Below are 23,184 nucleotides of genomic sequence, written 5' to 3'. Positions count from 1 at the left end.
ACGGTATGGGTGATTTGGGATATTCCATGAACTTAATCCTTTTTCTGCAGACTAATCACAGTCCTGCTACTTAATGGGATGGGGCCCCTCAGGAGGGTTTTCGGGCATGTCGTTTACATCAGCAATCCTTGGTTTCAAGGGGGTTTTAGCAGATGTGCCACTCCTAGATTTTGGCTTCAATCAATGGCCTGCCTTGCTTGTCCTCGATTCAGGATAAGATAAAAGTTAACATTAAGGTTAAGGCTTAGTTGGAATTAATGTTTTAGCCTAGGTTAGGTTAAAGTTTAGCTCTAAGTAAAGTTTTAGTCTATGTCGAACAGAAGTAATATAAACTTCAGATCTGCTGACCAGGCAGCAGGCAATTTAACAGATTACACACACACAAATCCCTGTCTCATTTCTTCACTGTCTTAAAGTTGTACACACACATACACACGCACGCACACTCACACTAACACACACACACACTTCCTCAAATAATAATCCTACGAATATGATCAGGGATTTAGGCCATAACACTAATCAGTCAGGCATCTCTGGTCAGGGATTACACACACACACACACACACACACACACACACACACATACAAAATCTGTTATTAACGAAATATTTTGGTTAATCTGAGGAATGTGGCTTTGACGAGGAAAATACTTAACCCCCCTAATCCTTCAGTAACCTGTCACAGATACCTTCCCTCCAAACTCTGCCCCTTCTAAGCCACGCCCCTTTAAACCCCACCCCAAACAGCTAAGACTCCATGGTCAAATGCAGCTTCACATCCAACCATCTATTCCTCCATCATTGATCCAGCCGTCCACCCTCTGGCTGTGATTAGACCATTCAGGATTTTTTGTGCGTGGCATCTGTGACATTTTATATCATAATTTGATAAATCCAGAGCATTCCTTCTACTGTTTTATTGCACTGTAGAAAGGAATGCTTTCATACTGTCTCATAATTAAAAAAAAGTAATACATTGTAATATTGGAGTTAGTATATTCATCTCTCCAGATTTTGGGGGATGTAGAATGTATAGCTTTTACATCATATTTGGAGTATTATGTGATGGTTTGTGTAAATTTAACTAACATGGCTATAAGTGGAAGCATATTCCGTGTCCTTTGGTGAGTTCAGGGACTGGGGGTGATTTGGATCTCTGACAGAGGCAGGAACAGAAATCATGTCATCTCACATTTTAAACAAAAGGAGTCTTAATCCGGGTTTTCTTTAATCCCCGTTTGGTTTGCACACACAGTGTCTCAGGCAGGCAGAAAATTAATCCAACAGGCCAGCGGGGGCGCTCCGGGCGCCCGGAATTCTTTTCTCCTGCTGAACAGCATTTAACTGCCTTAATCCAGCAAACACAACACACATGATGCTTATTAGAAAGCCGACACACACTCTGTCACAGCACACGATTCACACTCTGATGTGGATTTGTGAGGAGATTAAAGAGAAATCTGCATATTTTAGATTAGTGAAGTACAAATATAAAGCATCAAACTAACAAAGGGGGTGAAAATGTGAAAATGAAAAGCAACGAGTCACAGCAGTTTATTCAGATTTATTTCTCCAACCAAAGTCACAGCTCACTAGGAAAGTAACACAAGAGTCTCCCTCCACAATTTCACATTAAACAGACAAATAAATAAACAATGCCTGCTTGCTGCTGAGATAAAAGGGAAACAAGAAGGAGGCTAAATATTTTATTAAGACTTTAATGCTTTTTTATCATCATCATTATGATAATTATCAGTAAAAGTGCTGCCAGCGAGTGTGTGTGTGTGTGTTGGTGTGTGTGTGTGGGGTGTGTGGGTGTGTATGTAAAGCCTAAAGGGACTTCAGGCCTAGAAGCTGCTATTTAACCCATATTACTACAGTAAATATTAATACGCAGCTAATCTGTGTGTGTGTGTGTGTGTGTTTTCTCTTTGTTGCAGGTTTTCTCCATGTCATTTAGGCTTTAAATTGAATATATTAGTTTTAATAGTCATATTGTTTTGAGTTTGTGTCTGAGATTGTGTTGGTTTGGCCCTGATTGTGGTTTTCGTTTGATGTTGTTTATCAGTCTCAATCATTGTTTAGGTGTGTATTTGACTTTCTGCTTTTCGTTATTGTGTAAGAGACAGTTCAGCCAGTGTCTCTGATTGAGTCAGACAGTCTGACTCTGGTTTGTGTGAAATTCAGAGTTTTACATTGACAGAAATAGTGGAAAGTAGCGTACAAAGAATAAAAAGTGAGAGTGAAGCTGTCACTGAGAGCCTGCAGCGCCGCCTTCACTGTCATCTGTTAACACCAGGGAATCTGAGTGAAGAACAGCTGAGGGACACTCACCGTCACTGACCTCCTGCTTTCTGAGACGTCTTTGTACTGAGGACAAGTTTTTGGGTCACTGTGTGTGCGTGTGTGTGTGTGTGTGCGTGTGTTTGTGTCCCTCGGCTGTTCCAGACCCTTAATATGCCACCAGACTCTGATTAATGATTGGCTGTATGTGTGTCAGAGCATAACCGAGGGAAACCAAGAATCACCTCTGGGATTGGTCGAGGTTAAGAGGGGTTAAAGACAGACAGACAGAGAGGGAGAGGGAGAGAGAGAGGGAGAGAGAAACCGCAAGGGAGGGAGAGAGAGAGAGAAGCAGGCAGACAGACAGAGAGCGAGAGAGAGGGAGAGCGTGAGACAGAAAGAGAGAGAGAGACAGACACAGATAGACAGGGGCAAAAACTGTGAAGGTGTGTGCGTGTGGGATCGAGAGGGAGACAAAAACCGAAAGAGAGACAGACAGAGAGAAAGGAAGAGATAGACAATCTGAAATGGGTGAGGTTGCCCTCAGGCTTGGCCAGCAGCAAAGTTGCATTAGTGGTCGAGAGCCATGAGGGACCTCCAGGGGACAGAGACAGACTCCAAAATGGTCCATAGTTAGTCCATTAGATGTGTAGGATGGTGATGACATATACACACAAACACACTCATCTCGTTTCATGTCCCCTCCCCTCTTGTCTTGTCTCTTGTCATGTTTTGTTTGTCTAATTTCTGTAAAGTCCTCTCATTTGGTGTCTCATCTCATGTCTCATCATCTTGACTTTCAGCTGTTTCAACCTCCCTCGTCTTTTCTTCTGTCTTGTCTAATGTCTTGTCTTATCTTGCCTCTTCTAATTATCATCTAAACTCTTGCTTGTTTTGTCTCATCTTGCCTTTTTATGTCCTCTCATCTGGTCTCACCTCACATTGTCTTATCCCACCTCTTGTCTGTTGCCTCTCGTCTTGTCTCATCTCATCCCTCCACTGCTCTTGTCTCATCTCATCCCTCCGCTCATGTCACCTGTGTTTTCATCTGCTCTTGTCATGCTCTTGTCTTGTCTCATGCCTTTTCGTCTCAGTTAGTGCTGTTTTGCCCATGACTCTCTCTCTCGCTCTCTCTCTCTCTCTCTCTCTCTCTCTCTCTCTCTCTCTCTCTCCCCATTGTTTGCTGGTCTGTGTCTTTGTTGTATTGCAGTGAATCAGTCGGAATTCCTGTTTGTGCGGTTGCTCCTCTGAGACCAAACTACAGCCTGACACACACACACACACACACACACACACACACACACACACACACACACACACACCTGCTGTGTGTGTTTTGCTGTCTGTGTTCCTGTGTGTGTGTCCTGTGGGAGAAGACCTTTTCAGCCTCTGCCACCCCCCCACCCCCTCTGCTGGAGGTTACAGATGACCTTCTGCTGGCCGGGGGTGGGGGGCAGTGTGTGTGTGTGTGTGTGTCACAGGGTGAGATTCTGCAGGCTCTGTTGTACTCTTCATCAGCTCAAGGTGTCATCGCTGACATTTAAACCGCTCACTGTGTGTGCGTGTCTGTGAGAGTGTGTGCAGGTGTGTGTGTCATATTAATGTGTGATAATTAATTATAAGAGATGAGCGTCATTCTTTACAAGAATTGAACAAATCTGTCCCGCTGTGTGTTGCATTGTGGGAACAAAGGGTCACTCACCCACTTTACGTGCTCACTATGATCACTACTTCTTTGTACTGAGACTGAGTGTGAGTAAGACAAATACAATACATGAAAAGATGAATAAAAAAATGAGAATAATGATGATAATTTAATTTTATCTCTGTGTTTACATGATGTTTGAAAAAATATCTATTACCTTAATCTGAGTTAAATCTGAGCTCTCACTTGAACATGAAGTTCATTCAGTCATATAACATATTTTAAAGATTATCTTTATCACATTTGATTGTTTGGAAATATTGTATTTATATATCAACTAATTAGAGACAGAGGGTGAGAGAGAGACAGACACAGAGAGACAGACAGATAGACTTACAGACAGAAACAGGGAGACAGGCAGACAGGAACAGAGAGAAAGACAGACATAGAGGGACAGAGAACGAAAAGGGCAGAGAGAGTGAGAACAGCTAGACAGACTGACAGATAGACAGAGGCAGCGTAAGACAGAGAGAGAGACAGAGAAACGGAGAGAGACAAAGTGATAATTTAGTGAGCTTCTGTAAAACTCGACACCTGAGTACCAGACAATCTGCTGCTCTATCGATTACTGCAGCACACACACACAGACACACACACACACGGAAAGAGAAAGAGAGAGATTTATGATGACTCAGCAGGAGAGAAAAAGTCCTCTAAATGTCTCTCTCTCTCTTTTACTGCTTCACTTTCTTCTCTGCTTCTTTCTCTGCATCACTCCCCTCTTTTCTGTGTTTTGTGCTCGTCCTACTTTTTTCCCTTTAGTAAAGCTGCAGGTTATACACATAAAACCTATCATAGTAACATAGCACAGTTAGGGGGGGGTCTCAGAGAAGTAAGGAAGGAAGCAAGGACAAGTGGAGGAGAGAAGAAAAGAAGGGGAGGAGAAACCATAAAAAAGCAAAGGATCCATAGAGAGCTGGGTGATGAAGACAGAGGACACAAGGAAAAGAGGGGGAACAAAGAAGGTCAGAAGGAAGGAAGGGAGAAAGGAGGGATAGAAGTGATGGTCTAAGGGATTATAGGAGGAAAGGAAAAGGAGAGGTAGAAATGGAAGAAGAGCAGATTAAGGGCAAACATAATCTAATCTGACATGTTTCTTGGTTTATGATATGTCCTAATCTGCCTACACTCCACTTTTTAATATCTTGTGTCTTAGTGTGTGCATGTGTGTGTGTGCATGTGTGGTCATGTGTACGTGAGTATGTGTGCGTCTGTCTGTCTCTCTTAATACCTCCATCTGTTGAATCTGGATTATTTTGAATTTTAATTAAAAGTCACCTACATTTACATGTCTGCCTGTGCGTCTGTCTGATGTCAGTGGTAACTATGGTAACAGTTCTCCACGGTGTATTTAACTTTGGTCATTAATTGTGGCAAATATATATACATTTTGACAGTTGTTGCCATTGTAACAGTTGGAGCAATGCCCATGTTAATATGTAGTCTTAACAGTTGCAACGGTTACAGTGGTAATCATAGTAACAGATGGTTTTGTTGTTACAATTACAGCTTTACATGAATAACCATGGTAGCACTTGATTTTACAATTGTAACCATGGTATCAGCTGGTTTGGAAGAGTAACAGTCACAGCTTTACAAAATTTGCCATGGCAATGCCTCTTTTCACAGTTGTTACCATGGTAGCAGCTGGTTTAGAAGAGTAACAGTCACAGCTTTACAAAATTCGCCATGGCAACACCTAATTTTACAGTTCTAACCATGGTAGCAGCTGGTTTAGTAGAGCAACAGTCACAGCTTTACACAATTCGTCATGGTAACACCTAATTTTACAGTTTTAACCATGGTAGCAGCTGGTTTAGAAGAGTTACAGTCAATTATAAAATTCACCATGGTAAAAGTAAAAGTTGATTTGGCAGTAGCCAAGGCAACAGTCACAACATTATGACAAAACCATGGTAACAATAGGTTTTTGTCATGGCAACTATGGTAGAAGGGTGTATAGAGAGAAGGCTTGGATCCAGACAGACAGACAGAGAGAGAGACAGATGGACAGACAGACAGACAGTGACAGCTCTTTTCCTCTGGGTGGAAAGCTGACACGCTCATCTCACCTCTGCTGTACTGTGTGGTGTGTGAGTATGTGTGAGTGTGTGTGTGTCAGGGTGACTGATGAGAATGGACAGGTGACACACGGACACACCTCTGCTGGCCTTTTACACGCACATACACGCACGCACACACACACAATGCAGGGCAGGTTTAGACAATATGCTTTGTGACACTTACACAGTCGCACACTGACTGTGAGGATGCTACAATGGCCACGGTGCAAGCAAAAAACAGATTCCTTTCATTGTGTGTTTGAGTGTGTGTGCATTTGTGCATTGTAAAAAACTGTGATCTCCAAAGTCAACTGTAACTGGGTGCTAATAGCGTTAGCTTTAGCACGAGTAGCTACTTGCCTCAGGCCAAAAAATTAATAATGGAGCAGCGAGCCCAGTGCCTCTGGCTGTGTGTGTGTTTGTGTGCGTGTGTGTGTGTGTATGTGTGTGTGCGTGTGTTGTTATGCTAGCAGGCTATACTTCAAGGGTGTCTATATGTTTGTATTAAAATAATATGCTAAGTACCAATAATTACAGGGTAACACATGCACACACACTCACACTGTCAGATCCCCCCAGGATGTAGCTCCTCTGGGTGAGGGTGAGTGGGGCACAGGAGGGAATCTGCAGGATGAAACATGTATGCAGGGTCACGTTATATCTCACATGAGGAACACAGTGTGGAGATGATATCAGATATTGGCGTCAATCACATCTTAGGAGTCAATCGATCTTTGAAGCCACACTTTTACATTTAGGTTTTGTCTTCAGTTGAAAGTAATGTAAGTGTTAAAATGTGTTTAACTTTGATAGCTTTGATAAACAAGTCAAATTTTTACAAAACAAAAATGTTTCACTGTTTAAATGTTAAGTTTCATTCTGCGTGTGTGGGTGTGTGTGTGTGTGTGTGTGTGTGTGTGTGTGTGTGTATTCTGTCTCTCCAGCTAAATGGCACCACTAATGCCACAGGCCAGTGTGTGCCACCACTGTGCATGTATTTGTGTATGTGTATGTGTGTGTGCTGTCACTTTCAGTCACATACACACTCTCATGCAGCCCGAGGTCCAGCTGGGAGGTGTGTGTGTGTCACAGTCTTGGCTGTCTTGTCCAATCACGTTGGACAAATAACAACATGCTAACGGCTGGCTAACTGTGAAGCTAATCAATGTTAGCCCATTATGACCAAGCGCTAAGAGCTGCTGGTGTCACCAAATCTGGTATCACCAGATAATTACACACACATTAGACAAGCCTGGTTACACACTGATAATTGGAGAGTTAATGTGTGTGCGCCTGTGTGTGTGTGTGTGTGTGTGTGTGTGTGTGTGTGATAGACGGACAAAGAGAGGAAGTGAAGGTTGTTTCCTGAAGAACAGAGGTCTGACGCACAATATACACAAGGTTTACTGGGTCGAACATGACGTGCTTTTCCCGCAATACACACACAGGAAACATACACACACTGGGACACTCATTCCGACTGAGACACACTTACACACACAGATGGAGTGAGACAGTGAAAGTGTAATTTTCTGTCTCTTGAAGGTTTACATTTTAATTTAAAGATCAAAATCTGGATTAGTGTGCTTCCCACACAAGAAGTCGACATAACACGCACGGGCACACACACACACACACACACACACACACACACACACACACACACACACACACACACACACACACACACACAGTCTTGAGGTGCGGGTGTGTTATCTTCTTATTTATCATTCCTCCAGCTGTTGTGCTGTATTCAAAGAAGATTCAGCTCTGTTTCATGCAGAGAACATTTGATATATAATATATATTGTTGTATTTTAGGCATAGTTAGCTTTCATTCAGACAGGTCAGTGGCAAAAGAGATGCAACCGTTTTGTCGGTGTGTTTTAAGGAGCTGACATTTGCAGGAAACACCGTTTGGTGTCGTGGTAGCGTTAGCAGAATGCAACTCGAAGCTGCAATGTTGGTGGGTTGGGAAGCACTCTGAAACCTCACCACTCAACCCTGAACTCACCACCACCTCCATACAGAAGTTTGTCTGTTTAGGTTGTTGTTTAGTAATTTAACTGCGAGGACGCCATGTGCACGCAAGGGAATGCTGGAGGGACAACACAGAGGGCTGGAAGTGCAAAGCAGAGATTGATGCATGCGGGACATCATGATCACACACACCGAGTGATTCCTGTCAATCAGGGGCTTTAGTCGACCCTTTATCGTAAACAACTGACATGGAATCACGTATCTATAACCGCGATTACCACATCAAGGCACAAGATCTGAAAACCTGAATTGTTTACCTCCATGCTGGTCTCCTATCTCAAAACAATCAACAAAATTTTCTAAGCCCATCAGCATGCATCCCTGCTGGAATGAAACTAGGAACACTGTGAGGTCAGTGCATGTTGTGTGGCACCATAAACTCCGCCAGCAGAGACAGAACCACCGCAGAACATATTCACAAAATCCTCAAATCGTCCAGAGAACACAAACAAAACCTCAAATAACAAACAATCTAGAAATGAGTAGAAAACAGTAAATTTAATTTAACATCCAACATTTCTCATTGTGTTCTTTTGTGAAAAAGTAAAAATTACTCAAAATTTATCAGCTTTTAAGGACCCTGAAATCCACAAATTTCAATTTCAATTCAATGTCTGGATACAGCAAAAGAAAATGTGTGCAGCAGTTCCCCCTATGACAGAAATACACAGTGAATTCACCTAAACTTCACCAAAGGTTAAATAACTTTATGTATATTAACAGTATATAAATAAAGATCCATAGATTTAATGTTCTTAGGGAAAAATAATGGTAACAAATAGATAAAAAGAAAATGTATTGTTATTTTCAAGTTTTTGTGAGTTAAGTGAACACCATGTTACAGTTTTTGTACATTTAATAAGATTCTCTTGAGTCCGTTGCTTTAAATACGTGACATTGAGGGACACAAACAGGCCCAAAGCAGGAAGCAGCTGTGTGTCCTGTGAGTTAAGGTGTGTTTAATTCTTTGTTATTATTCAAATTAAATCATTCAAATATTTATATGAAATGAACTTAAAGTTAGTTAAAGCTAGAGTCAAGCATCGTTGTGTACTCAAAAAATTTAGTTATGAGTTATGAGCCTCACACGGGAGTGGCCATGGTGTGTAAAGGTTTTGTAGAAATAATTCAGTCCCTCACCGACATTCGGGCAGACAAACAGGCAGACAAACAGACATGCAGGGTGTTGAGAGTGTGTACAATGCATGTGTGTGGTCTCTAGGAAAAAACAGAGAGAGAGAGACAGGCAGAGAGAGAGAGAGAGACAGGGTTAATTCCAGGGAATTTCCCTTCACATGTTCATGGAAGCAGAGCAGGATGACAGGTGAGAGTATGACCTGACCCGGGGTAGGGGGGTCGACATAGCACAGTTGTGTGTTCCCATCTGACCTTTGACATCTGAAGTGGAAGGAGTCTCACAACCTGAATAAGGAATTGTACTGCTGGCACAACCGCACATAGTACATCTAGTCCTAATAGTACATTGTTCATCTTAGCTTTACCCTGGATCATTCTAGACTTGACTTGGCCTTTCAATTCCAGTGTTATTCTTTATCCGACTCTTCACACAGTCCTCTGGACCTACATACAGCCAAACACAACCAAAATGCAGGAAAACTACTACACTAGTAAACACATACAGGGGTATTACCTAATTTATGTCTCTTTGCAGTACATTTATAGCCACACTTGGGCATGAACGGTATAGACAAAAATGCAGTTCAAGATAGAGAGGCTTGTTATTGTGAAGCACGATAAGATAAGAACTGGAAAGTGAAAAAATAAATAAACTGCATCGTTTCTCCTATTCGGGTCTGGCCACAGCACCTCATCAACATTGGGAGTGATGTACTCACTAGCACGATAGCAGGAGACATATCACTTAGAATGACGTATCCAGCTCTAGCATGCCCTCATATAGACCACCTCCATGTCTTGGAGAAAGGGTATGTGTGTGGGATGGAACAAATACCTTCTGCCTCTACACACTGAAAGGATTTCTTCTGTGGGGCTCAGAAATGGATGGTGTATGGATGGTCCAGTCTGGTGGGAACTGGATACATTGTCTCAGATCTCAGCAAACCTTCACTGTTCATTCCTCTGGTCATCAGGAATGAGTACATTGTGTAGGGTGTCAAGTAAGATGACCATGTGGGCAGTAAACACTGGTTGTAGCTGGCTCGCAAATGAAAGATTTGAGTTTGTCTAGTGCAGTGATTTTCAACCACTGTGCCACGGCACACTAGTGTCTTCCATGTGTCCTGACTAACCTGCCCAGTAGGTGGCAGTAGCGCGATAATGACCTTGTTAATTCAAAACAATAGAAGTAGTGATGCGTGATTCTAACCCAGATGAGAAGAGTCATATGAGTGGTGGTCAAAAGAAAGCAATAACGGTAAGTTCAAGCAAATACAGCAAAGATATCTTCTGTTTGGATTTACTTTCACTGGGGATCCTGATGCACTTGATGTACACTGCTTGGTGTGTAGGGAAAAGCTTAACAACAGTGTCATGGTCCCAAGCTAGCTTAAACGCCATCTCCAAACAAAACACCCGTCACTTCAAAGCAAGAAAACAGATTTTGTTCGCCCCCGAAAAAACACGGAGCAACAGGCAACTTTAATGAGAAAAACTACAACGGTGTCTGCGATAGCTCTCAAAGCTAGTTACTTGGTAGCTGAACTCGTAGCCAAATCCAAAAAGCCTTTGTGGCAGAGACGTTACCTGCCAGCAAAGCCATTGTAACTGAGTGAGTACAAATAAATTGACAGACTATTAAGTAATTGTCATTGTAAATGTGTCATTTTGGAACACTTTTGGTTAGTGGCGTGACGCAGGATTTTTTAAATGTAACAAATATGCCCTAGCTCAAAAAAGGTTGAAAAACACTGGTCTAGTGTAGACAACTGTGTGGTGTTTTGATAAATGTGCATTTTAAAATTGCAAACCAAAAGCCTTAAGCAGCGAAGAGAAATTGTAGCTCTGCACAGTTGGTCAGGGTTTGTTACATGAGTTTGTGGTTGCAGTGATTGTGCCATAGGAACCACTTTAAGGGTCAACGATTAGATAAGAAAATGTTACGTTTAGGTTGTTTTACATCTGCAAGCATGAACACACTAGAGCTGAACTGATCAAGTGTCTGAGCACTGCAGTATTTGTGGTTGAGTGTCCTCCCCTGTTTCTACTGCACACTGAATAACACGACTACTGATCTAAACTCTGAGTGTGTGTGTGTGTGTGTGTGGAGGGGTGGTAGTTAACATTCTGATGGTCACTCAGCGTTGGGCAATACTGAACAAGAAGACTCTGTATGTGTGTGTCTCCGTGTGTGTGTGTGCAAGAGATGAGAGGGAGAGAGAGCATTACAGAGAAAAACCACAGAGAAAGAGGAGTCATTTTCCTAATCAGGACCAGATGGTTTCATTCAGTCCAACATTCTTCAGAGGGAGAAAATGAGAGTGAGAGCCATAGACAGATGAAAAGAGAGGAAGAAGTTGAAAAAGTGAGAAGGCACTCACCCAGCTGACTAATAAGCACACTGTGCATGTGTGTGTGTGTGTGTGTGCATGTTCATATCATGAATAGGTTCTGCATACATTTTGTTGTGTAAAGAGTTTTGACTTGGATCTGTATAGTACTTGTGTAGGTCTGTGTACCAGTTGTACTCCTGAAATATTCTTCATACTGGTTAACATTTTTAGTTTGTAGTTTAAGTACCTTTCTGTAAATGTAATAACATTTTTCTGTGCAGAACACATTCTGCTCAGAAATACGCCTTTAACATTTTGCTGCTCGTATTACACTGCTTTTGTGTTTTGCATTTTGTCTTAAAAATATATAACAAAAGCATAGTGACGCAGGTGAAGCATCTCTTTGATTGCATTTTCCTTTTTTTCCTTTGATTTATCAGTGACAGACAAGGGTACTGAAACACAGATGACACACACCTTTACCAATGAAAAAAACATAGGGAATTGACGTCAACCTGTTAACAATAGACTCTGATGTTTTGAGCTTGAGGTGAGCCGACATCCCTGTCTTCCCGGCACAGGCCACCAAAAATGGGGTCTATGATTTTTGGATTGAATCTTAATCATTCCCTAAACTATTCCTTCAACTCATGAGGGGATTAAGATTTGGGATAGATTATGGTATGGTAGATGTAAATATTCCAGGTATTATTACTACTTCTACTCCTGCCAGTGCTAATACTAGTTCTAGTTCTGATACTTCTATTGCCACAATTCTAACTGCTTTTGCAATAGCTACTGCTGTAACCACTGTAATTACTTCTATTATTACAGCTACTACAAACTTTCGACAGTATGTCAGTGCTGCAGTGCATTGTGGTCCTTGTAGGCTGTTAAACTACAATTTCCTGTTCGAAAGCTACTTGTTTCATTTATCAGCACAGAGGAGAGGACACTCACTTATTGATCAGGCGACTGGAGAATAGAGAGGGCAGACAATCAATAACAGCACATTATGATTAATTACTGCTGGTACACACACAGACACACACACAGACGCACACAACTCCTGAATTCTCAGAGCGAATTCTCTTTCTCTCTCTCACCCTCTTAGTGTGTATGAGTGTGTGTTTGTGTGCTCCCTCAGGGCGTGTATTCTGCTCTCCTGTCATCACTCAAACTCTGCCAACAAACATGACACAGAGATACAGAGAGAGACGGTGTATGGTATGTGACTGAACGGCAGAGTGGAAACTGTGTGTGTGCGTGTGTGTTTCTCTCATTTCCTGCTGAGGCGAGTCGAGGCGAAGAACGCCCTGACAACAATCTAGTCCCCATCGACACATGGTCTCACGGTCCGCTCTCCCCTTGCTTTTGTTTTTCTCCCGTGGAACAAGGGATAAGAGAAAAAAACAAAGGGGGCCAAGAGAAGGAGGGAGAGAGGGAAGCATTGTCGTGTGTCTCTGAAGCAGAAACTAATTAATTAAAATGGTGTAGTCCAGCAGTTTTTAGAATCAACAGTAGTAATCATAGTGTTGTAGTAGAAGTATAATTTACTGTGATATGATGTGCGAAAGCCTCTTGTAGTTCAGTCAGACTTGTAGCTAGTGTACCATGGTATCAAGTTGACCTTTCGCCAAACCAAAGTTTTACCATGGACATGAGCTGGATGGCCAATTTATGATTTCCCCATCTGCGTAGCCATGAGCGGCTGCTAGGTTCCGTGGATGTCCATGCACCAACCAATATTTAGTGTCCATATGACCCCTCCTCATCTGAAAGCACAGACTATACATTTCTATGATTGTGGGAAGGGATACAATTGTGTGCAGACATACTGTAGGAGGCAGTGAGAGAAAACTACAAGTGCTAAAGGAAAAATGCGTCTCTCTGGTTTCATTAAATGCCAGGAAACATTTTGTTTCCTCCCTGTGTTCTGGTTTCCTCTCACAATCCAAAGCCATGGAGGTTAGTTGAACTGAAAATTCTAATTTGCCAAAATGTTTGACTTTGCCTGTCTGCATGTGATGACCATGTTAGCATCCAAATATCAGATTGGCTCTGGAGCCCCATGATTCTGCAATGGATTTCAGGAGCCAGCGGACACCAAAATGGCACATAAACAGAACTTGTTGCCAACAGACAGTAGTGGACATAACTGGGTCCACTTGCCTTCTTTTTGAAGTTGGCCTTGAGCTATATACGTTGGGCTGGAGCTTAAGCTTTACTGTGGTCCTAAGCTTTATCATGACCTTGAAGCTAAGGTTGAATGCCGGTAAATGTTCATGTGTGAGCTCAAATCCAATCAAGGATTGTTTGTAAACATTATACTCCGAATTGGAGCAACGAACCACAGGTCAGAATACAACCTAAGCTTTATCATGGTCCTAATGTAATGGGTTTATCAGTTACGTTAATTAATAGTTAGGTTATATTAGTATATATATTGTTAAATCCTGCGGAATTGGATGAGGGCTTTTATTTTGCTAGTTAGTGGCATTGTGGGTAGACTGCGGTAGAATCAATGTCTTCTGTCTGCAGGTAAATTAGGTCGAAATCCGGTCCGCAATATATGTCATTAAATCTTATTTTCCGTTGTATTGTATGTTATATATATCCTATTGTTAAATATTTTGGATAACCTCCCTTATAAAATGTATATGTGTGATGTTTTACATCGTTTTGTAACTTTTATTTGCCTTTGTATTGTCGTTTTCCTTGGAAGCACGTGCTCACTTAAGTAATGTACATTTTAATTTGATATTTATTCTGTTTAGGCGGACCGAATTTTGTTGTTGTTCCCGACTCATACCAGTGCTTATTCGTCTTGTAGTGTAGTGTTACTGTAGTTCGTGTGAATTGTGTGTTTAACTCGTTTAATTCTTTCATTTGCGTTACGTTCGGGGTGCAGTACCTTTTATGGCCACAGGGGTTTATATCTTCGGGGTTATTATATATATTGTTATTAAGTTTTGTTAATTGGGTTGTTTTATATAGTGTTGTATAGTATTTTGCTATACTTCAGATAAACATCCCAACTACAAGTTCGTCCTTAATGAAAGACACAACGCAGGTTATCATGGTCCTCAGTCTAAGCTATATAGTGGTCCTAAGCTTTATCATGGACCCTAAGGTAAGAGTTATCATGTTCCTGAGCCCAAGCTGTATTTATTTTATTATTGCCCTTAGCCTAAGCTTGATCATGGGCCTAAGCTTTATCACGGGTCTAAGGTTTATCATAGCCCTGACCCTAAGCTTTATCATGGTCCTAAGCTTTATCATGGTCTTGACCCTAAGTTTAATCATGGTCCTAAGGTTTATCATGGCCCTGAGCCTAAGCTTTATCATGGGCCTAAGGTTTGTCATAGCCCTAACCCTAAGCTTTATCATGGGCCTAAGGTTTGTCATAGCCCTGACCCTAAGCTTTATCATGGGCCTAAGGTTTATCATAGCCCTGACCCTAAGCTTTTATCATGGGCCTAAGGTTTATCATGGCCCTGAGCCTAAGCTTTATTGTGGCCCCGAGCCTCAGCTTTATCATAGCACTGAGTCTGAGCTTTAACGTGGTCTTTAGCTTTATCATGATCCTGAGCCTAAGCTTTATCACAGCCCTGAGGTTAAGCTTTAATGTGGTCCTGAGCTGTATCATAGGCCTGAAGCAAAGCTTTAATGTGGTCTTGAAACTTTACTTTCGGCCTAAACACACACACACACACACCCACACACCCACACCCACACACACCACTTAATGTGTTTTTGCTTGACCACTTGCAAACTGTTACATATTTAAAATGTTCGTAAAGTCTTCCTTAGTGGTTTAATGCACACTGGTCCGATGTAAAAACATATATTATTTTGTTATACTTACATCTGTAATACTTCTGTTATCATGTCCACATAAGTGTCACAACACACACACATACACTTAGCTCTGCTCTCTACAGTTCAGTGTGTCAGGCGATCAAGAAGCTGAGATTGCTTTTCTCTGTTTTCCTCTGGGAGAGAGAGGAGACGTCTAACTGTGTGTGTGTGTGTGTGTGTATGTGTGTGTTTTCATTGTGTTATATAGATGCAAATTCATAGAAGCAGATTAAACAGATTGTGTCTTCTGTGTGTTGATGAGCTAACACTGCCCTGCGGGATAAGTTTGTGCGTGTGTGTTTGTGTGTGCGCGCGTGTGTATTTAATGTGCCTTCTGTTACAAAGAATGAAAATGAGCCTTCCAGCTATTTAATGTCAACATTTTTAGATGACAGCTACACACACACCACATACATACACACACACACACACAGACACACACACACACACACATACACACACACACACACACACACACACACACACACACACACACACACACAGTGATGGTATGAATGGAGGGATTTAAGATGTGTTTGAGCCCCAGAGGAACGAGGACAGTTTACATTTATTATCTCTCTCTCTCTCTCTCTCTCTCTCTCTCTCTCTCTCTCTCTCTCTCTCTCTCTCTCTCTCTCTCCCTCCCTCTCTCCCTCTCGCTGTGTGTGTGTGTGTGTGGAGGATGCTGGGTAATGTTAATGAACTGGAACCGTCGCACTCACAGGAACATTATTTGTTTTACAAGTCGTTCTGTCTCTCTCTTTCTCTCCCACTCTTTCCCTCTTTCAAGTATCCACCTCTCCATATTTCTATTTCTATCTCTTTCTCTGTCTCTATCTCATGAATACACTGTAATAAAACTGTATGATACATAAAAAAATCAACAAAACGACTGACTGTCCACCTGTTTGTCTCTCCCACAGCCTGTTTGTCTGGACAGTCTCCTGACTGTAGTCTGGTCCAGTCCAAAGATGATGACTTTGACTGGGAGCAGGGCGACACCAGAGACCGCCCAGCCAGCCACCCGTGGATCCCAGCAGGTACCTGTTAAGCCCCATTCCCACACGCAGTATATGCCAGCATGCCAGATTGTTCCAGCGTGGGGTCATGTTTGAATGGATGCCTCAGTGATATACTGGAATATTTTGTCCCAGCGTTATCTCACCTCAAGACCAAGTAACAATGCTGGGAAAGTGTGGGTCTGTTGTAAATGAGCATAGGAACAATGCGGGGATGGTCCTGTAAAGAGTTACGACCCTCTGGTGGGAGATGCTTTCATGTGAAGTGAGCGAACGAATCAGATGACTCCTGATAACGTGTTTGAATCGGTGACAGTTTGCTATATTATATATATATATATTTATTTCAAGAATGGAATCGAACCGATGTGGAAATCCGAGAGCACTCCCAGTCAGCGCTTAGGATGAAATAGATCACCAGCTGTCTCGTACAATATGAGATACTATCGTGTACGAGCTCCAAAGCGCTTTCAATGTCCTTTTTAATATTTCGAATGTGCCGTTGTGATTCATCACGAAAAAAAACTTTTCCCTCAGGTTGAAAATTAAACAATTGAACAATAGCACTGCACAAAAACAGCTCTTCCACCATCCAATGTTTCTGAAAACAATAGGAGACCTCTTGTTGGTTACACATACATCCAGCCTTGTCCTAGCTAATTCTTCTTCTGTCGATTTTTGGTCAGTTAACATCCATATTGTATCATTACCGCCATGCGCTGGGCCGCACCTTGTCATGGCTGTGGCATGTTTGAATAAGCACAAAAGGCACAAGGCGGGATTTTAGCATGTGAAAATGACTTCAGTCTGTCTGTTTGTATCAGCCTCTTTCTGTCTGTCAGTGTGTGCATCTGCCTGTCTCTCTGTATCTAATTTTGGGTCCCTGTATGACTGTGTGTCTCCCTGTCTTTGTGTTTCTAATGAGCTCAGTGTTCTTGAACAGGAAACATTGTTGTTGGTGTTCCTCAGGGAGCACATGTAGGTTCACTGTGACTCAGTAGAACAGAAAGTCCATCTTTAGAGTGATGAAGGAGACTTTTTCCTACAATTTATTTCTTGCATATTTTCCCAGATTGACTAATCTAAACAAAAGCATTTACTTTTGCAATTTAAGGTTTGGCAGAAATTGGTCAGAATTGTAGAATACAGTTAAAGAATATAGGAAATTAAAGAGGCAATGTGAGTTTGGGAACGCCTACATGGTGCTCACAGACGTGTGTACACGTGAGCGCGCGTGTGTGTGTGTGTGTGCGCCTTTACCTGCTCGTGCTGTTGGTTCAGATTCAGATTCATCTTGTCCCTGCTAATGAGCAACACATCTGCACAAAGGGTTTAAGTGTTTTCTCTCTAACATGTTGATATTAGAAGTCTCACCTTCCTCAGACTGCAGCAGGAAAAGCTGATTGGCTGGTGTAAAGAGCTTTCATTTACATAACTCATTTACATACCCTGTAGTACTGGACTAGCAACATTATGTGCACTCCTGATCATAAATAATATTTGCAGTGCAGTTTTTTATGTGGACAGAGAATGACATGAAGCATTTATGGTTTGTACGGCTGTTTGATGATAATAAGATACATTACTACTGATGTTCTTCAGACTTACACCTGAATTACACACCGAAACCATTCAAGTAATTAAAACATTTTGTTGCTTCTGCTTCAAAATGTCACTTTACTATGTACGGACTGTACGGCGATAGCAAAGAGGGTCTGCAGTATGTGCGTGTGTGTTGGTGCGTGCGTGCGTGCGTACCTACGTGTGTTATCTACTATTGACCTGCCAGTATTACTACCCTGAGTTATGGACGGACAGGGAGAGTTCACAATGGACCTATGGAGATAAGAGAGAGTGCGTGTGCGTGCATGCGTGTTTGTGTGTGTGTGCGTATGTGTGTGTGTTTATGAGTGTGTGTGTGTGAAGGCGGGAGCCACCGTTTGTCACATGCTCACAGAGGTTAAGCCGCTGACGAATGAGAATGCAGCACTCTTAAATCACGCAGCCAATCACGTGAGAGACAGGCTGATCGAGGACACACAGAAGCTGGTGGTTACTTTCTCATTTAAAGTGATTTATAGGAGAGAGGAGAAAAGAAAAGTGGAGAAACAGAGGACAAGAGAGCAGAGGAGAAGAAAGGAGAGGAGAGGAGAAAAGACAGGAAATAGTTTCTCACCTCCCCCTTCTATTGTGTGTGGGTGTGTGCGTGGATGTGTGTGTGTGTGTGTGAGAGAGAGAGTGTGTGTGGGTGTGTGTGTGTGAGAGAGTGTGTGTGGGTGTGTGCGTGGTTGTGTGTGTGTCTGTGTGTTTTCGGGTGTGTATGTGTGTGTCCCATTGGGAGCAAAGCTGTTTGCTCTCTGATTGCCTGGATTGGCTGCAATTAGTCACACACATACACACACACACGCACACACACAGACACTCCGGTTCGATCTCCTTGTAGCTGATATGTAGCAGCAGTGAGCAGCGCAAGACAGGGCATTAAATCTAACTAACCTTCCACCAGAGCGAGAGAGAGAGAGGTGGGGCGAGGGAGAGACATACAGGGGGAGGGGGAGACAGACTGAAAGAGAGAGAGAGAGACAGAGGGAGAGAGGGACAGAGGGAGAGGGACAGAGAAAGAGAGAGAGAGTAACAGCAGGACTCCAATTCCAATTTAAGATTTGCGGGCAGCTGCTGATACACTATCTGTGTGTGTATGTTTGCATGTGTGTCGGTGTGTAACCTTGTGCAGCCATGCAGTAGAACACGGACACACGTACTGAGAGAGCTTATTTTTTAATTTGAAGTGATAGTCATTGGAATGTGCATTTAATGTGTAAGCACGGCAAGAACTGAACAGGTTCTATAGAAATACTATCAATTATAAAACATTATCTTAGCAAAACGTCTGTCAGAGAAAGTGTTGGTTAATATAGACACACACATATATTGGTGAGGTTCTGTCTCTGTGGACGCTTGGTCATTCTGCTGCTGTGTGGTTGTTCTGATTTTGTTCCCATGGTTCTGTTGTGTTTGTGTTGTGTGTTCTCTCTGTAGTCCTCAGGCTTTCTGTGTGTCTGTCTGTCAATCACCCCAGTGACAGCCAATGAAATGCTGCAGCCTCAGCTATTTAATTGATTTGCTCCAATCAGGGATGGCCAGAGGGAAACACACACGGATACACAGACAATATAATGCAACACACATAGCATCTGAGGAAAAACAGCAGTGTGTGTGTGTGTGTGTGTGTGTGTGCGCGTGTGTGTGTGTGTGGCTGTGTAGCGTATGTGTGTGTTTGCTGTGTACAGCTGGCAGTGAGCTGATAACAGCCCTATTAGAAATATTAATATACCCTGAACTCCACAGAGACGTACACACATACACAAGCTTCAAATATATACAGAACACACTCTCTGTGTGTCGTGTGTGTCTGTGTGATAACTCCCGAAATGCCTTTCTGTGTCAAAGAGACCTGGAGGTCAAAAGTACTTTTTCTGAGTATGTGTTTGTGTGAGTGTGTGTGTGTGTGTGTGTGTGTGTGTGTTTATAATCTCTTTTCTAACTTTTCTGTTTTTCTCTTTTAAGAGCATGAGAGAGGATGTGTGTGCTGTTTACAGCAGTTTGTGTTTTTGAATTCTCACACGCGCATGCACGCAGACACACACGCACGCACACACACATACACGCGCACACGCACGCACGCACAGGCAAACAAATGCACACAGCTGCAGTCAACAGGTAAAAGGTTCCTTTTCCACTTCCTTTTTTTGTCTGACTGGTTTTCTTTCTTTCTCTGTAAGCTCCATCCATCTCTACAGAATTTATTACCTCTGCCAATGAGGTGATGTTTTCGTCTAGGTTGCTTTGTTTGTCTGGTTTTTTGTTTGTTTGTTGGTCTGTTTGTTTCTAGCATCACATATTTTCTGTAAACTCAGTGGGCAGTTAGGGTGTGAGCCAGGGAAAAGATTCAATCTTAGCGTTGATTTTGATCCACTTTCTTTAACGTCGCAGTGATTGGGAATTTTTCTACCTTTTCCTTATTCCACAAAAACCAGTAAAGAAATGTGTGTTTTCTTCTCTCCATCAAGGAGGCCCGATAGATTTATATACAGTTTGTTGGTTCGTCAGCAGGTTGATCCTAGTCTAGACAATAATCTGTTAAGTATCCTCACTGAGAAACAATGTCATATTTAAGTGAGTTTTGGGCCTTGGCAAAGGTATGCAGTCTAATGCTGTCATTGTCCCCTCCTTTTAAATGCTTCCCACAAATCTCTTGTATTTTGTGTGAATGTGTGTGTGTTTGTATGTATGAGGTTTAATTAGTGTGCTAAATGGTTTATCAGCGTGTCAGCATGCAGATTCACCCAGCCTTTGAACATGACACACCACTGTGCATGTGTGTGTGTGTTGTAAAGCCACTATCAGCATCCTGCCAAAACCAGTTAAAGCCCACTCAGGGAATTTTACTGAAATGGGCACAGATCTGACCAACCAGGACATCAAAATCCTGTTCATTTGAACCAGAGGAGAGGTCAGACTGATACAGTGGTGTCTTACTGCCTGGTTAGTCTGCAGGTCAGTCTCTCCCTGTAGATTTAATTGGACCAAACCTATGTTTCTGTAAATCCTCTTCGTCTGTCTTCCTCAGCTTTGTTTTCAGGCGCTCATCAGTTGACTGTGGATAGTTAAGGTATTCCATATTAGACTGTAGAAGACTTAAGGTGGACTGTATTTGACATAGAGGACAATAGTGAACTGTGGTGAGTAGCAGTGAGTTCGGATCAGTTTCAATTAAAAGATAGAAGTTAAAGCAGTGCTGGGCGGTGGAAGGTTTAAGAGGACAATAGTGAACTGTGGACAGGTTTAAGAGAAACACTTCTTGATGGTGGATGGTTTAAGGTGAGGAGTATTGGACTGGATGGTTTAAGGTGGACAGTATTAGATGGAGGATAGCAGACAGACGACACAAAAATGTATATCCCAGTGTGAAGCCTCCTGCCTTGCCTCTCTTCAGGAGGGTCGCTCCATTCCTCCTTTACTTATTAATCTGACATTTAACCATTGCGATCCTACTTAACACTTTCTGTGCACAAAAAAAGCTTTGCACCAAAGCCAAATACAACTGAATAGTTTATAAAATAAAAACAAGTGAACATATAATACAAATATATAGCTTCAAATGTGAACTTGACATTACTAAACAGTATATCAAACCATGAAAACCTATTCAAGCTGTTCAGGTGTAATGGTTATAGTATGCCACTAAATGGTATTCTTCAAGCATGCCTGACTTTTATGGGACACGCTATTCATCTTACTTCGTCCTGTCCACATCCGCTCCAGCTAGCGGCAAGCTGGTACCGTATTGCTGCCTAGAAACATAAGGTGAACACAACCTCAATCACATGTGCGTAAGAGGCTCCTCTCAGTTATAAATCTACCGTAACATTACTGAACTTGCATGCAGATAAATTACGGATCTGTTTTGCACTGATAGGGTTGCATATTACATACAGTTCTAACACAGGAGTAGACCGAGCTCACATTAAAGCACTAAAACCGGATCCTTCATCAGCAAAACCGGAGAGATTTACTTCACAATAGAGTGGAAATGTTCTATTCATGCAAAAAGCTGTTATTCGACTTTCAGCTCCGTTTATATTAACACAATGGGAACACTTCTGACAAGTCAATGCAACTATCGAACACGCTCAAAAAATATATTCACTGCTTCAATGTCTTTCGGCAAAGACAACAAACAATTACATTACAATCAATCCTTCAATCAAGAGCCGTATGTTAATGATTCTTTATGTGTGTGTGTGTGTGGGAGAGAGAGAGAGAGAGAGAGACACACACACACACACACACACACACACACACACACACACACACAGTGAGAGTGAGAGAGAATGGGACAGAGAAAGAGTAAGAACACACAGACTCAAGACAGAAGGACCAACTCTTCAGGACAATACTTAGCAGTTCACCCACACTTGAAAGACAAAGGACAATCTTTAAGGACGACAATGTACAGTACTTATCCGGGATAGGGAAGAAAGATAGCGGGACAGAGGCATTTCAACATAGGAGTGGACAAAATAGGACTGTAGAAGGTGGAAGGTGGACAGTATTGCACTATAGATGGTTTGAGGTGAATAGTATTGGACTGTGAAGGGTTTAAGGTAAACAGTAGATAGTCAAAGGTGGATAGCATTGCACTGTGCATGGTTTAAGGTAAAATGTATCGGACTGTGGATGGTTTAAGATGGACAGTATTGGACTGTGGATGATTTAAGGTAAACAGTATTTGAGTGTGGATAGTCTAAGGTGGACAATATTGGACTGTTGATGATTTAAAGAGGACAGTTTTGGACTCTGGACAGTTAAATGTGTACAGGATTGTACTGTGAATGGTTTAAGATGGACAGTATTGGACTGTAGAATGTTTAAGGTGGACAGTATTGGGCTGTGGAAGGTTTAAGGTGGACAGTATTGGACTGTGGAAGGTTTAAAATGGACAGTATTGGACTGTGGAAGGTTTAAGGTGGACAGTATTGGACTGCTGAATGTTTAAGGTGGACAGTATTGGACTGCTGAATGTTTAAGGTGGACAGTATTGGACATTAGATAGTTCAAGGTAAAGATTATTGTATCTTGGACGGTTGAAGGTGGACAGTACTGAACTGTGGAAGGTTTCCATCTTTTTAGCAGCAGAATTATGTCAGACTCAGAAACCTCATTCAGCCTCACTGCTGG

General features: G+C 42.1%; 1 protein-coding gene across 1 annotated transcript in view; it reads left to right on the top strand.

The window, feature by feature from the left end:
- Nucleotides 1-23,184, top strand: part of LOC143006736 (receptor-type tyrosine-protein phosphatase mu-like) — a 94,717-nt gene that overhangs the window by 5,687 nt on the left and 65,846 nt on the right. Inside the window, 1 exon segment of the mRNA XM_076157991.1 lies at nt 16,348-16,464. Coding sequence (XP_076014106.1) covers nt 16,348-16,464 — 117 coding nt within the window.

The sequence above is a fragment of the Genypterus blacodes genome, unplaced genomic scaffold (genome assembly GCF_046128005.1).
Source record: "Genypterus blacodes isolate CSIRO-AG114 ecotype Tasmania unplaced genomic scaffold, CSIRO-AGI_Gbla_v1 ptg000076l_1, whole genome shotgun sequence".
Classification (NCBI taxonomy): domain Eukaryota; kingdom Metazoa; phylum Chordata; class Actinopteri; order Ophidiiformes; family Ophidiidae; genus Genypterus; species Genypterus blacodes.
Note: the sequence above shows the minus strand (reverse complement) of the source record. Positions and strands in the feature narration are given on the sequence as shown.